General features: G+C 49.5%; 1 protein-coding gene across 4 annotated transcripts; it reads right to left on the reverse strand.

The window, feature by feature from the left end:
• Nucleotides 1-6,893, reverse strand: FMO1 (flavin containing dimethylaniline monoxygenase 1). 4 transcript variants are annotated; one of them, XM_062497199.1, is made up of 9 exons: nucleotides 6,853-6,893; nucleotides 5,350-5,520; nucleotides 4,976-5,164; nucleotides 4,723-4,885; nucleotides 4,256-4,398; nucleotides 3,708-3,907; nucleotides 2,860-3,215; nucleotides 2,218-2,290; nucleotides 1-1,086 (listed from the first exon to the last, which is right to left on the reverse strand). In XM_062497199.1, the coding sequence occupies exons 2-9, from the start codon at nucleotides 5,473-5,475 to the stop codon at nucleotides 744-746; spliced, it is 1,593 nt and encodes a 530-aa protein (XP_062353183.1). In that variant the 5' UTR covers nucleotides 5,476-5,520; nucleotides 6,853-6,893; the 3' UTR covers nucleotides 1-743. The 4 variants fall into 4 exon arrangements, with proteins under 4 accessions (XP_062353183.1, XP_062353182.1, XP_062353184.1 ...); XM_062497198.1 differs by lacking the exon at nucleotides 6,853-6,893 and having other exon boundaries at nucleotides 5,350-5,621; XM_062497200.1 differs by lacking the exons at nucleotides 4,976-5,164; nucleotides 6,853-6,893 and having other exon boundaries at nucleotides 5,350-5,621.
• Between the last annotated feature and the right edge of the window lie 5,395 nt (nucleotides 6,894-12,288).

Raw genomic sequence — 12,288 nt, forward strand, 5'->3', positions numbered from 1 at the left:
TTGGGCGCTGCCCACAGCAATTGGTGGCACAGCCCCAGCTCAGACACGGGCTCTCCCCCTCAGCTCTTCCCATGCACACAAGGACAGGACACAGAGACATCTGCAGCACACTTCTGCCACAGCCACTGGGATTTTATTCATTTACAGTCTATCCACGCACAAAACAAAGCCTCAGGATTGTTCAGTGGTGGGGCATGCAGGGAAGCAAAGCCAGGAGTGCTCAGCCCCACAGGCTCATGTGTGACAAACCACCACAACCACTGCACTGCAGATGCACCCATTCAGCCCCAAATGGGATTATGGGGTCACAGTGTTTAGGCTTGGAGAAAGGGACAGCCTGACCTGTGTATGCAGCCCAGATAATTCCTGGGCACTTTTGCTCCTGTAACACATCACCACTTCTGCTGGTCTTGTCCTCAGTGCATCCTGTCCTGTGTGATCCAGGCACAATTATGGCACCAGTCCCTGCTCTGCTCCTGGCAGCAGGCAGGGGAGCAGAGGGGCAACAGACATTTGGGCAAGGCTGCCATCCCTGGCTAGTGAAGTCTGCAAAGCTGTGCTTGGGTTTGAGCTGGAGCAGAAGGTTTATACTGCAGGTTGCAGGTTAAAGTTTGTTGCCATCTGAGGAGCTCTCTTACCTGAGACAACATCTCTCAGGACAAAAAAAAAAACCAAACAAAAAACCAACAACAACAACAAAAAAAACCCCCAACAAAAAAACTCAAGCAAACATGCTCCAAAAGCTATTTGAAACCAAAAATCACAGCAGCCAGTAGCAGAAGGAAGCCCACCACAACCAGGAGGGAGGGGAAAGAGCTGGAGGAGCCAGCAGGGACTCGTGTCCTTATGGGCTTTAGGACGCGGTCCCACTGGGTAAGGATGGCCTGCCGTGCCCCCTCCCAGTGCCCAGGACCCCCCAGTCTGTACTGGTAAGGGGAGGAGGGCCCAAAGAAGATGGTGAGAGCCAGCTTGGGGTCTGTGCAGAGCAGCCCCAGCACGCTGGGCTTGGCACCGATGAAGGAGGCCAGCGTGTCCAGGTAGACCAGCCACTCAGTTTTGAGGACTTCATCATAGGTCAGACCAAACCTGAAGGAATCAAAGAAGTAAAAGAGGCAGGAGAAAGATCAGTATCAGCAGGGCTTAGAGGAGCTGAGGTCCTCTGCATCCTTGTTACTGCATCTGGAATGCAGCTGGGTTCTTTTTAGGAAAGGACTGGATGAACGTGCAGTACCTGTGGCTGCCCATGGCACAGCACCTGTAAAGTGATGCTGGCTCATGCCAATCTTTCCACAAATTGCACATCTTCCCCCCGTTCCCCTTGGTGAATCTTCTGTTAACAGACTTTGGCAAACCAGTTTGGGGTCTTTTTCAAAACAACCAACCAAACAAACAAACAAAAAAATCCCTGAAACCCAAATCTCTGTGATTTTTGCAAAAAAGTCATGTGCAGCATGAGAAAGGTGGCACCCTTTAGTACCCCCTACGTTCATTTGCACAAAAATATTGCAAGAATACACTCTGACTTGGAGAATTGCTTCCAGTTCACCTTCCCTGCAGAATTCACAGCTTCATGTCCCACCTTCAGAGGTCTGAAAGAGCCCACATCCATTTAGCCTTGTATTGTACAGCAGTTGTTCTGTATTTCACTCTTCTATACCTTTTCTCCAATAACTATTTAAGTGAACCATGGATTTATATATCACCCAGTTCACTCATTCATTCCCTAATCCTTTTTAGCCTTTTGCCTGCCTGTGAACCACACAGATGTGCTCAGACACCTGTTCACAGTGAGTCAGGTCTCCATGCTGAGAGAGGAGACAATCTGTGTGTACACCTCGTTGGTTGTGGGTTGTTTGTTTGTTTTATCCCCCCCTCAGCTGAATTACTTTGCATTTTTTACCATTAATTTCTCTGCCATTTTATCTTTCAGTCCCTGGGGATCCTGGCATTCTTCCCCAATTCCCAAGCAAGCTTTAGCCTTGAGTACTGTGAATTAATTTCTTCCTCTCACTAACAGGCAAAACATCAGTGTTAAATCAAAGGTTGATAGCTCTTTGCAAGAGAGCAAAGGGGAAGTCAGATCTGTGAATCCTCCTTCTTCTCTGCCGTGTGCGCAGGGAACAGGCACAGAGTGAGAGCCCACATGTTGCTGCCCCCAAAACTCCAGGGATTTCTCAATCCACCAAAAAACCTTTGGGGCTCTGGGGAATGACTTACCATTTGACTTGGTTTTTCTTGTTCTCATTTACTTCCTCCTCCATGACAGACTGGGAAGGCAAGTGACACAAGCCTGGAAGAGAGGGGAGAGCGTCCTGTCGAGTTTAACTCCTGCGGGGGGAACTGTGAACTCATTCAGTGATGAAAAACGTGGGAATCCCTCCCCTGGGAGGGCAGGAAAGTCTCATTGCTGGCAATTTATTCGGCAGTAGCAATCCTGCCAGAAACCAGCCCTCCAGTAATCCAAATTCACCCACACCTTTTCCTGCTCCTACAGATGTGTAAGAGCTGTCAGGGCACAGGCAGGTGATGTGGGGTCAGACAGGCTGTGCAAGCCCCAGAGAGGATCATCCCAAAGAGAAACCCTAGAGCTTATCATCTCTGTGGGGTAGTCCTGACTCCACAAAGTTATCCTTACTATTTTTATTAAAAACCCCAAACAAAACACCAGTAGGTTTCTTTCCTCACTCATGTTGCTGTAGCTTAGCTGAAGTGAAATAACTTGGGAAGCCTGAGCCTTGAAAATGCTCCCTTGTCCACTCTGAACTTCTTAGCTCTGGGATCTCCCTGGCTGGAGGGACAAAATGTGTCCAGCCCGGGCTGCATTTTGGGGCACAGGAGGGTTCACATATGCTCCCCTACCTTTGAAGACACGGCTCACCCAGCGTGCCTGCATCTCTACCAGAGGCATGACAGGCCCTAAGGGCTTAATCAGCCCAAGGACAGCCAGGGTGGGCTTCTGCAGGTGGGTTGGGAACACGTGCTTGTAGAGGGATGCGTGCTTGTTTTCCACCCTGACGACGGATTCTTCTAGGAAGGGGAAGGAGACCACGTAGCCCGTGCAGAAGACAACAATATCAACAGGCTCCTCCTCGGGGCAGTTGTGGAACAGGACTGAGTTGTCCTTGAACTCCTTCACTCCCGGCTTGATGGTGATCCTGCCTGTCAGGATGTAGCTCGGGAGGTCGTCGTTCAGCAGGGGCTCGCGGACATGCCAGCTGTGGAGAGCCAGGGGCTCTGAGGGTGGGACACCACCAACAAGCCTTGTCCCCTGCTCCTCCTGTCCCCAGGGCCACCAGCTCACACCTCCCGGTGTCACTTTCTCTGAGCAAGCAGCCCTGCCCACCACCTCCAGACAATGACGTGTCCCCAATGTCACCCTGTCTCACAGCACGAGGGATTCATGGACATCTGCCGCCTTATTCCTTTCACTCAGTTACTCTTTAAATCATCTCTTCCCAGAACTGATCCATGCTTTAAGCCTTTCTTCTCCTCTTTACCCAGAGACCCTCACCAGGAAAACTCCTCTGGGCCTTCCTGGGCTTTTCCAGCATGCCCAGTATTCCACCACCTAAGGGAGCTACAGCTTATTTTCTCCTCCCCATTGGAGACCACCCCAGTCTGGGCACTGGTTGATCCTGGCTGCTGAATATCCTCCCCTGCCCACACCATAAGCCCATCTGCGTGAGATGGGAAGCACCAAGAAGTACCTGTTGTCTGGCTGAAGGCCATAGTTTTTGTGGTTGAATCTCTTGTTCACCTTGTAATTAGTCAACCACCATGAAAGGGGTCCGGGCAGGTTGGTTTTGATCAGGGTCTTAAGGCGAGTGATTGAAACCATATCCCAGGGGTAGCCACGCTCAAACACACGGCTGAGCAGCCAGGATCCTCTAGAGGTGCTAATGGTCACCTGGAAGAGAAGAATCAATGGTTCAGGCAGTGAATTTGCTGCTTTTCCTTTCTAAAGAAACTCAGGGGGGCAAACAGCCCCTCACAAACAGCTGTGCAATGGAAAAGCAGCAACATCATCTTTAAGACCTACTGGCTGCTGGTGATGGAGATGAAACAGGAGACAAGAAGAAAACCAGCTTGCTTTCAAGGTAGGTTTTGGACCAAAAATTCGGGTCAAATTTTAACCAAAATGGTTGGTCAAAGACTTTTTGACCAAAAATATGCTGTGTCCCCATGATAACAGGGAGCTGTCGTCTGTCTCCAGTGTCCCTCTCCCCACGCCCCTGGGGTGGCAGGGTGGTGGCACCTTTGCAGCTACACGACTGGCCTCCACTGCGATGTCCACTCCCGAGTTGCCCATGCCCACCACGAGAACACGCTTGCCCTGGAACACGTCGGGATGCTTGTACTGCCGGCTGTGGAAGTACTGCCCTCGGAACCTCTCGATGCCTCGGGGGAAAAAGAAACAGAGCTTTGAAGTACTTGAGCATTTGTGGGTTTTCTTGGGTGTAAAAAAAACCCAGTCCGGATGGCAAGAGCAAGGATGTGCAGTCTCTGGCCACCAGGGACTTGGGGAGGTCCAGCCCTCCATCCCATGCATGCAGAATTGATGCTTCCCCACCAAAATAGGGTCTCAGAGACACTAGAAAGTACTGCTGCTCACGCCAGCAGGTTTGGAAAGCAGAATCAAGAAAAGAAAGGGAGGATTTCCCCCCAGTAATCCCTAAATCTTCTCTCCCTGGCCCCTGAATCACAGGCAGCCCCATACCATACCAGGGAAGCACTGCAGGGGCAGGGACGGCTCCGAGAAACTGCCACTGCAAACCATAACAGCATCAAAGACATCTGATGTCTGCTTGCCACCTGCCTCTGTGACCACATTCCACTGGCCCGTGGTGGCAAAGTCGGGGTGCTTACGGATGCTGACAACGGTGGTCTGAAATGTGGAAGCGAAGCAAAGTCACCAGCGGGCACCCAGCAGGGGTGCAGGGGGAGCAGGGGGGAGCAGGGTGGAGCCATCACTCACCCCAAATCTGATGTGCTCCCGCAGGCTGAAGTGCTCAGCGTAGCGCCGCAGGTAATCCAGGAGCAGGGCGTTGGGCAGGAATACTGGGAAGTGCTCGGGGAAGGGGAAGTCAGAGAAGGCAGACATCTCCTTGGACGTGTTGCTGATGAGTGATGGGTAAAGGCTGGGCCGGCCGGCCTCGATGTGCTCCTGCCATGGCAGCCCAGGGTGCATCAGCCCTGTGCCTTGACCTCAGGGAGTGCAGCTCAGCACCCAGCAAGCTCTTCCACACCCACTGGAGCCCAGCTCAAGCCACCCCTAACCCTGCAGAGCTGCAGCTGCCCAAGGGAGGAGGAGGAGGAGGAGGAGGAGGAGGATGGACCCTGCTGGCTCACCGTGTAGCGCCAGAGCCCCCCGATGTCCTGGCTCTGCTCGAAGCAGGTGGGCTCCAGCCCCTCGTCCAGGCAGCATTTGGTGGCTGTCAGCCCACTGACCCCCGCGCCCACCACGGCCACTCTCATCCCTGTGCCCTCTGCTGGGACCCCAGGCTCTCAATGGGATTTAACCTGGGAGAAACCCCACAGATGATCATCTCGCTCTTGGCAGGCATGCCCTCCATAGGGAATTTCTCTACATGTTACCCCCAAACCTCATTCCATTTACCAGCATTCTGGGCCCTTTATTTACAAGTTAGATTAAAGAATAATTTTCTTCCCCATCCCCTCCCCCCCCCCTACCCGTTTATTTTAAAAATCTCTCCAATTTTACAGGCCACTCCCCAGGCTGCTTTCAAACCCCTGCAGCTGCCCTGGAAATTGGCTTCCAAAGTATGCAGTTGAGCCACAGTTCACTGCCAGTTTTATTTACAAGCTGGCTTTAAACTCTCCTGCGTTATCAGCCTTGCAAATATTTGTATTTTATCTTTGGATATGTGCCCCTGCCTCTCTCAGAAGGACAAAAAAAATTAAAAATGCACTGGGACTATTCGGTTTCTGCCTCTCTGACAGGGTCCTCTCCCCCATTCCCAGGGAAGATGAGGCTGACTCTGACATAGCCATTGAGGCTGATAGAGGGGCTGCAGGTGTGGCACACCTTGGAACTGAGGATGATTTTGTGTCTCCTACAGGGCTAAAAGCAGCTCCACCCCAGGGCTTGAAAGGCAAGTCCCTGGGTAGACATGCAGCCCTACAAAACTCCCAGTGGGGATGATGGATCCTAATCCTTGGTAGTGCTAGGACTATAAAACTAAATAAAACAAGGGGTGGTGGCCAGGCTCCATGGCTTGGGCTGGACAATTCCAGAGCCAGGATCCTCACACAGGTGCCCTGGGGGTGCTGCTTCCATCTTGTGGTTTAACCCCAGGGCTGGAGGGAGCAGCCTGCTCGACTGAGTTGTTAATTCAGCGTGGCAGGATGTCACTATGGGTGGCACCACTTCCTCTGGCCTGAGAACTGCTTTTGGTTTCCACCAGACACAATGTACGATGCATTCAACACGGAAAAGAAACTAAAAGATAAAAAGTCTTCAGTAAAAAAAAAATGGGGTTGGACACAATATTTTCTAAAACCCACCAAATCCTCCAGAAGTATTTTAACTTTCAGCCATATAGCAACATCTAATGAATACTCTGCTTTCTCAGGCTGGAATAAAACCTGGACTTTTTCCTTTGTAAATGAGGAAAGCACTAGCATGAGCTGCTCACTGATAACTCTTTTGGGGGCGGCTTTTTTTAACTTTATACCACCAACATCTCCCAGCTACATTTGCTATTTGACTCCCTACCTTCTTGCAGAGAAGTAACACGCAAGAAATACCAATTCTGCCACACTATCCCAAAACTCAGAAGTGCCCGGGTATGGCATAGGGAGGGAAGGAAAGGTTTTTCTGGGAATACTCACCTCCAGCCCCAGCCACTCAGCTCCGGGTCACCTCTGCTGCGAGAAGGGATCGGGAAGGCAGGGCTCCTCTTGCTCCAGAGTTATAGAGAGGTGGAGCTTGGCCAGAAGGGCAGGGAGACAAGAAAAAATACTCAATTCCCCCAGCAGTTACACAACTTGGCCGTGGGAGGAGCTGCTGGAGCCCTGGAGCCAGCTGGACAAGCCCAGATGTTGTTCCCTAAAAGGGGGACAGGGAGTGGAGCTCTCCAGCTGTGGACCCATGGGTGAGGGGGCGGCTCCAGCTGTGCGATGCCTTCACTCGCCCGTGGCTACTTACCAAAAAAAGGGGTTTGTCAGGGCTTTGCAGCCAAGGCACCTTCGAGGAAAGAGAGCTGAGTTAAGAGAGCTCATGGGGCATGTGCCATCGGCCGCAGCAGGAAAGAAACGCGGAGAAAAGGCTCCACAACCAGCAAGGCTTTCAAGTAGCTATGTTTACCCAGCGCAGAGGCTCTGTTTGCATACACTTCAGCTCATACATATTTATGAAAGTTTCAACATCGCCTGTGCATATTCATACCCTGCTCTCCGTGTGTTAATCAGCTTTTCACGTTCTGAGCTTTCACACTGTCTTCTGGTGGTCTTGGATGAACTAAGTGGTCCCGATGTCCTCTGGATGAACCTGGTCCTTGCACAGGCTCTCTTGGTATTTGGCTGTCCTCCAAGGCTTCTGGCCATAGTCTAAATAATAGATCCAGTTTTTACCATTTTTTTCGAGCACTAGTTCCTGCTTTTCAGTCTTAAACAATAGGCAATATCCTGTTGTTGTATAGCAGAGTACACACTTCGTTACACAGCAAACTAGAGACTGTTCAAGCTTAGTTATAAGTTCCCAATACCAGAGCTGGGCAGGAGGCTGCCCATGCCAACTGAGAGAGCATGAAATGGCCCCAAAACCAGTGTACCAAGGTCCCAGGCATGATGAAAGGGGGGCTGTGGACTGAAACAACAATGCAGGTCATAGCGATAAAGGGAGCTAGGAAGGTCTGATAGGAGCAGGACTGGCCCCTGATAAAAGTAAGCTGAAGTAACTTCAGTAAGCCTGAAGTATCTCAAACCAGAAACTGGCTTTGGGCTGGAGAAATGCCAAGAGTCCAAGGAGCAGGAGTGAGGAACAGAGGTGAAAAGTTCAACGTGAAGAACAGAAGCTGACTTCATCTGAAGCTCCCCAGCCCATGACTACCAGAAGCCACTGAAGCCACAGAGAAGACACAACCAGGAGGAGCCAAAGGCAAATACAGAAATTATTTCCCAGAACTCATTATAATTAAACCAGCCTTTTCAGGGAAAAGTTATGTTTAGGCTGTATTACAATATATAACATATTTATGTTTAAAGACAGGTATCTCCAGGTATCTCCAAGGCAGAAATAAATGATCATGGGAACAAAGGGAAAAAAGGTGGTTTTGGATGGGGCTTTGCTCCCAGATATTCAATATATTTGGAGGTGACTGGCAGGAAAGTATGAAATCCCTGCATATGAATCCAGCTGGGCATGGAGAATATAGAAGCCATGGAGAGACAGTTGATAGAGGACTGGGTCTTTAGGAAAACCAGTGTTTAGAAAAAGATATTAGTGCCATGGGGGTGACAGCAGAACACAGAGAGTGAGTGCAGGGAAGACAGTCAAAGGTTTCAGCCCCATCAGGGCCTCACCCTGTCACTGATAAACAGACTCCCAGGGCAAAAGGCCCAGATTTGATACCAGCTCTTTTAACAGTTTGGATAACCAAGGAGTCCACAAGGGAGGAGAAGAAAAACCCATCCAAGGTCTGCAGGTACCAGAGGGTTGTAAATAAATTATTCAACAGAGATGTCTCCTCTGGCCCTGTATTTTGATTTGCAGAGGCTGAAGGGACATGTTTACCAAAAAAAAAAAAAAGACAGCAAGACTTGCACACCTTTGACAACATTGGATTTGTACAAGCTCTGTCTCCCAGCTCTCCCTCACGCTGGACCCTTCTCCAGGTGCTCCTGCAAAGATGCTCACCAGCACTCAGAAAAAAAAAAAGAGGTCAGGAATCCACTGAGACAAATATTATGTTCTTTATATGCTTCTGCATTTTTTGAGCTCCCCAGAAGGCATTCAAGTGACTTGCACTTAGAGGGATGCAGTGGCAGCATTCCAGGAGTGGTGTTAGTGCTTTTAGGAGGGCAGTGTAGGGAAACTTTCTAAAAGAACAGGTTGTTTTTGGCAAAGAATGAGCTGCTGGTACAGAAATGGGACCAGATACCTTTGCTGCAGCCAGTAAAGCTGGCCCTGGTTCTGGTGAGGAATCCAGTTCAGAGGTGTAGAGCTAGATGCAGTGGGTGATACCATGTGAGTGTAGGCTAGAAATACCTGCAAAGCCTCAGTAATCTGCCTTAGGGCTGTGGTGTTCCACTCCACAAATACCCCTGGCCAAGTGTGCAGAACAAAGTATTAGAAGAGATGGAGATGAGATAGCAGGGAGGCAATTCCTGTAATTATGAACACACATGCCCGGGGTGCTGAAAAGCCCTTGTCAGAAAACAGATAAATTCTTGCTCCTTTACCCACCTCTGCTGCTGGCATGGCAGCCCTGGCACACCTTAGGAAGAGCCAGGACCAGGGAATATCCAGTGGTGGCTGAGGATGAGAACCAGGAATGGGATATTCATATGCCTGTCCACTGCTAAGCCCCTTGTCCCCCAGAGAAGCAAAACTCCCCAGCACTGTGGCACAAGCCTGGGCTCTGCAATAACCTTTGTAATCCTTAAAGCAGAAGTTAGGAGAAACTAAATATATCCATTTAGTCTGAATCAGATGGGAAACTCACCTTGTCTGCAAAACTCTGGCACCGGTTTTACAATTTCTGTTCAAAATAACACTTTAGGCCGAGGAGGGGCAAATCTCTGCACAAACAGTTCTCACTGCAGCCCACTTTGCTGCTTTCTAGATTTGTGTCAGCAGTTTTTGGCATGTGCCATGCTAAAGGGGGAAAAGAAAAATGGAAATGAAAGTGGAGTTCCTTGTTAAGCTGGTCTCCGAGCGAGGCAGGGGACTCAGCACCAGGCAGCTGCTCAGGACCTAATGGGATGTGAGGTCTGGGCTCATCAGTGAATCACTTCATTTTCCCCTCTCCAACCTTATCACTGTCCAGAGGCTTTAATTGATATAATTTAATTGACCTCAAAGGTGGCTTCTGCCTCCCACTGCTTTCTGCAGAGCTGCAGGATAAGGCCATCCACAGAGGGAAGCAGCTGCTGGTGGAAAAAATTTCCCCATGCATTTCTTGGGGCCTGGATGTTGATTAAAAAACAAAACAAAACACAAACAAACAAACAAAAAACAAACACCCAACCCCCCCCCCCAAAAAAACAAAAAAACCCCAAAACAAACCAAACAAAAAAACCCCCAGAACCAAAAACCAAACCAAACCAAAACAAAAAAACAAAAAAAAAAACCAAACCAAAACAAACAAAAAACAAACAAAAAAAAAAAAAACCAAAACAAAAACTACTTTTCTTTCACCTCCAAGGCCAAAAGGCATTTTACTGCTCAAAACCAAAGAAAACCCCTTCCCAAGCAGGCTGTTTTCCTGTTTACTATTCCCAGCACATACAATCTCAATGACAGCTGTGCTAGATATGTTCAATATCTTGAACTCTTCCCAAAACCTCTCAAAAGATACCACTTTTAAGGAGATCCAAAGGATGTGCTGGAGCAGACATGGCTGTACAGTGACTACAGGAGAGGGATTTGCTTGTTAAGCATGGAGGTCTCTACATGGAGAGCTGAAGTGTTTTTTACTCCAACATTCTTGGTAAAATTTAACCTGATTTAATAAGTCACCGTGTTTTCCAGGCATGTAACCCGTGGAATGTCTCAAGAGAAGGCTGCTGCTGTTGTTAAACCTGTTGTGTTTATAAATCCTGCAGAGCTGCAGTTTTTAACTTCTTGGGTTTGGAGTTTTGAAAGTGTACATTTTACAGCTTCCCAACCCCGATGGACATTTACACCCTTCCCTTTACCATCGCATCCTTGTGCCAGGACTCCAAGTGGACAAACACAGAGGTTCCCAGGGAGATGGCCCCAGATGGCACACAGCACTAGGAAGGTTTTCAGACCCTGCTCAGCTTTTCTGAGCCATTCCTCAGAGTCAAGAGGTCTGTGCCTGTCATTTCACAGGCAATAAAGCACAGCTGCTGCGGAGACTGTCAGAGCAAGCAGGATTTAGGGTTAAGGTAACTCCTAAGCAAAATAATCCTAAGGAGGAGCTGTCTGGAGAGCACATAGTTAAACCTGAGCAGAAGGTGCCTTCCTACCACCACCAGGTGAAGGCATCCATCAACCTTGGAGTGCTTTCAGAAATTCCACTCAGTGCAGCTGACCCTTCCCATAAATATTGACTGAGCTCTTAGGCCAGGCACTTGGGATGCCTCCAATTCCTGCTGCCTCTGTGGCTGGGCATTCCCACCCCCCAGCACAGGAACTCCTAATTCAGGCAGAGATGTGCCTCTGCACCACCCCAGCCTCCCACATGGGAGCACTTTTGCACATTTATTCCCCAGAATTAGGGGGTTTTAAGAGGACAAACCCCCAAGCCTGAGCAAGGTGCTGCTCTCAGAGCCCCTGGTGGCACCTGGCAGAGGAGCCAGCACAGGCACTGTGGAGCTGCAGGAGCTCTCATGAGCTGGCAGATCTTCCACCTTCATCACTCCCCGGGAGACAAGATGGGAAGGGACCTGAGGGATGTCTGACCCATCTCCTCCAAACTCAGCTCCAGCTGACCTGGACCACCTCGTCTCCTTCACTTGTTTTAAAAACTTCTGGTTGTGGAGACTCCCATAAAAGTCTAGGCTTGCTTTTGGTGGGACCATCGAGTTTTCTTTTCTCTCTACATCCAAGCCAGGCTGACATTTGGGGATAATTGAGAACATTTTGCAGCCTCACCCCTCTCTCAGTTTAAATGAGAACTGATTAATGGGATCAGTTAGAGGAGCTCTGACTGCCTCCTGCCTTGAGTTGCTAATTGATCTGAGAAGCTGCTGAGCACACACAGGTGATCCTGCATTCCTGGGGAAGCTCAGCACCACTGAAAATGGACCCCACCAGCTACTGTTTCCTGTTTGTAACCTGGAGGAGGACTTCTATGAAATAAAAGATTTATTTTGTCAGAAAACAACATCCAGGAATGATGCACAGTGTGAGAGCCAGCCTGCTCCTGGCCCTGGCACAGGGATAGGAGAGGTTATGCCAGGGCAGAGGGAAGGGAATAAAGGTGCAGGAAGAGTTAATAATTTACCTGGATTGACACAGATGTCAAGAAACTGAAACAGGAAAAGTCATGGATCTCTTAAGTTGTCATTTCCCAGCTGCAGTTTTCCTCCAAAGAGAAAAAACTGCATTTTGGACGTTCTCTCCTCTATGAGCGGGAG

Source organism: Cinclus cinclus, chromosome 8 (genome assembly GCF_963662255.1).
Source record: "Cinclus cinclus chromosome 8, bCinCin1.1, whole genome shotgun sequence".
NCBI classification, from domain to species: domain Eukaryota; kingdom Metazoa; phylum Chordata; class Aves; order Passeriformes; family Cinclidae; genus Cinclus; species Cinclus cinclus.

Coding starts and splice junctions, on each gene's coding strand:
- FMO1 (XM_062497199.1), bottom strand. CDS start 5,475: ATGAGAGTGGCCGTGGTGGGCGCGGGGGTCAGTGGGCTGACAGCCACC. Junction 4,886..4,975: donor GGGAGCACATCAGATTTGGG/GTGAGTGATGGC, acceptor TCCACATTTCAG/ACCACCGTTGTCAGCATCCG. Junction 1,087..2,217: donor AAGAAAAACCAAGTCAAATG/GTAAGTCATTCC, acceptor TGATTCCTTCAG/GTTTGGTCTGACCTATGATG.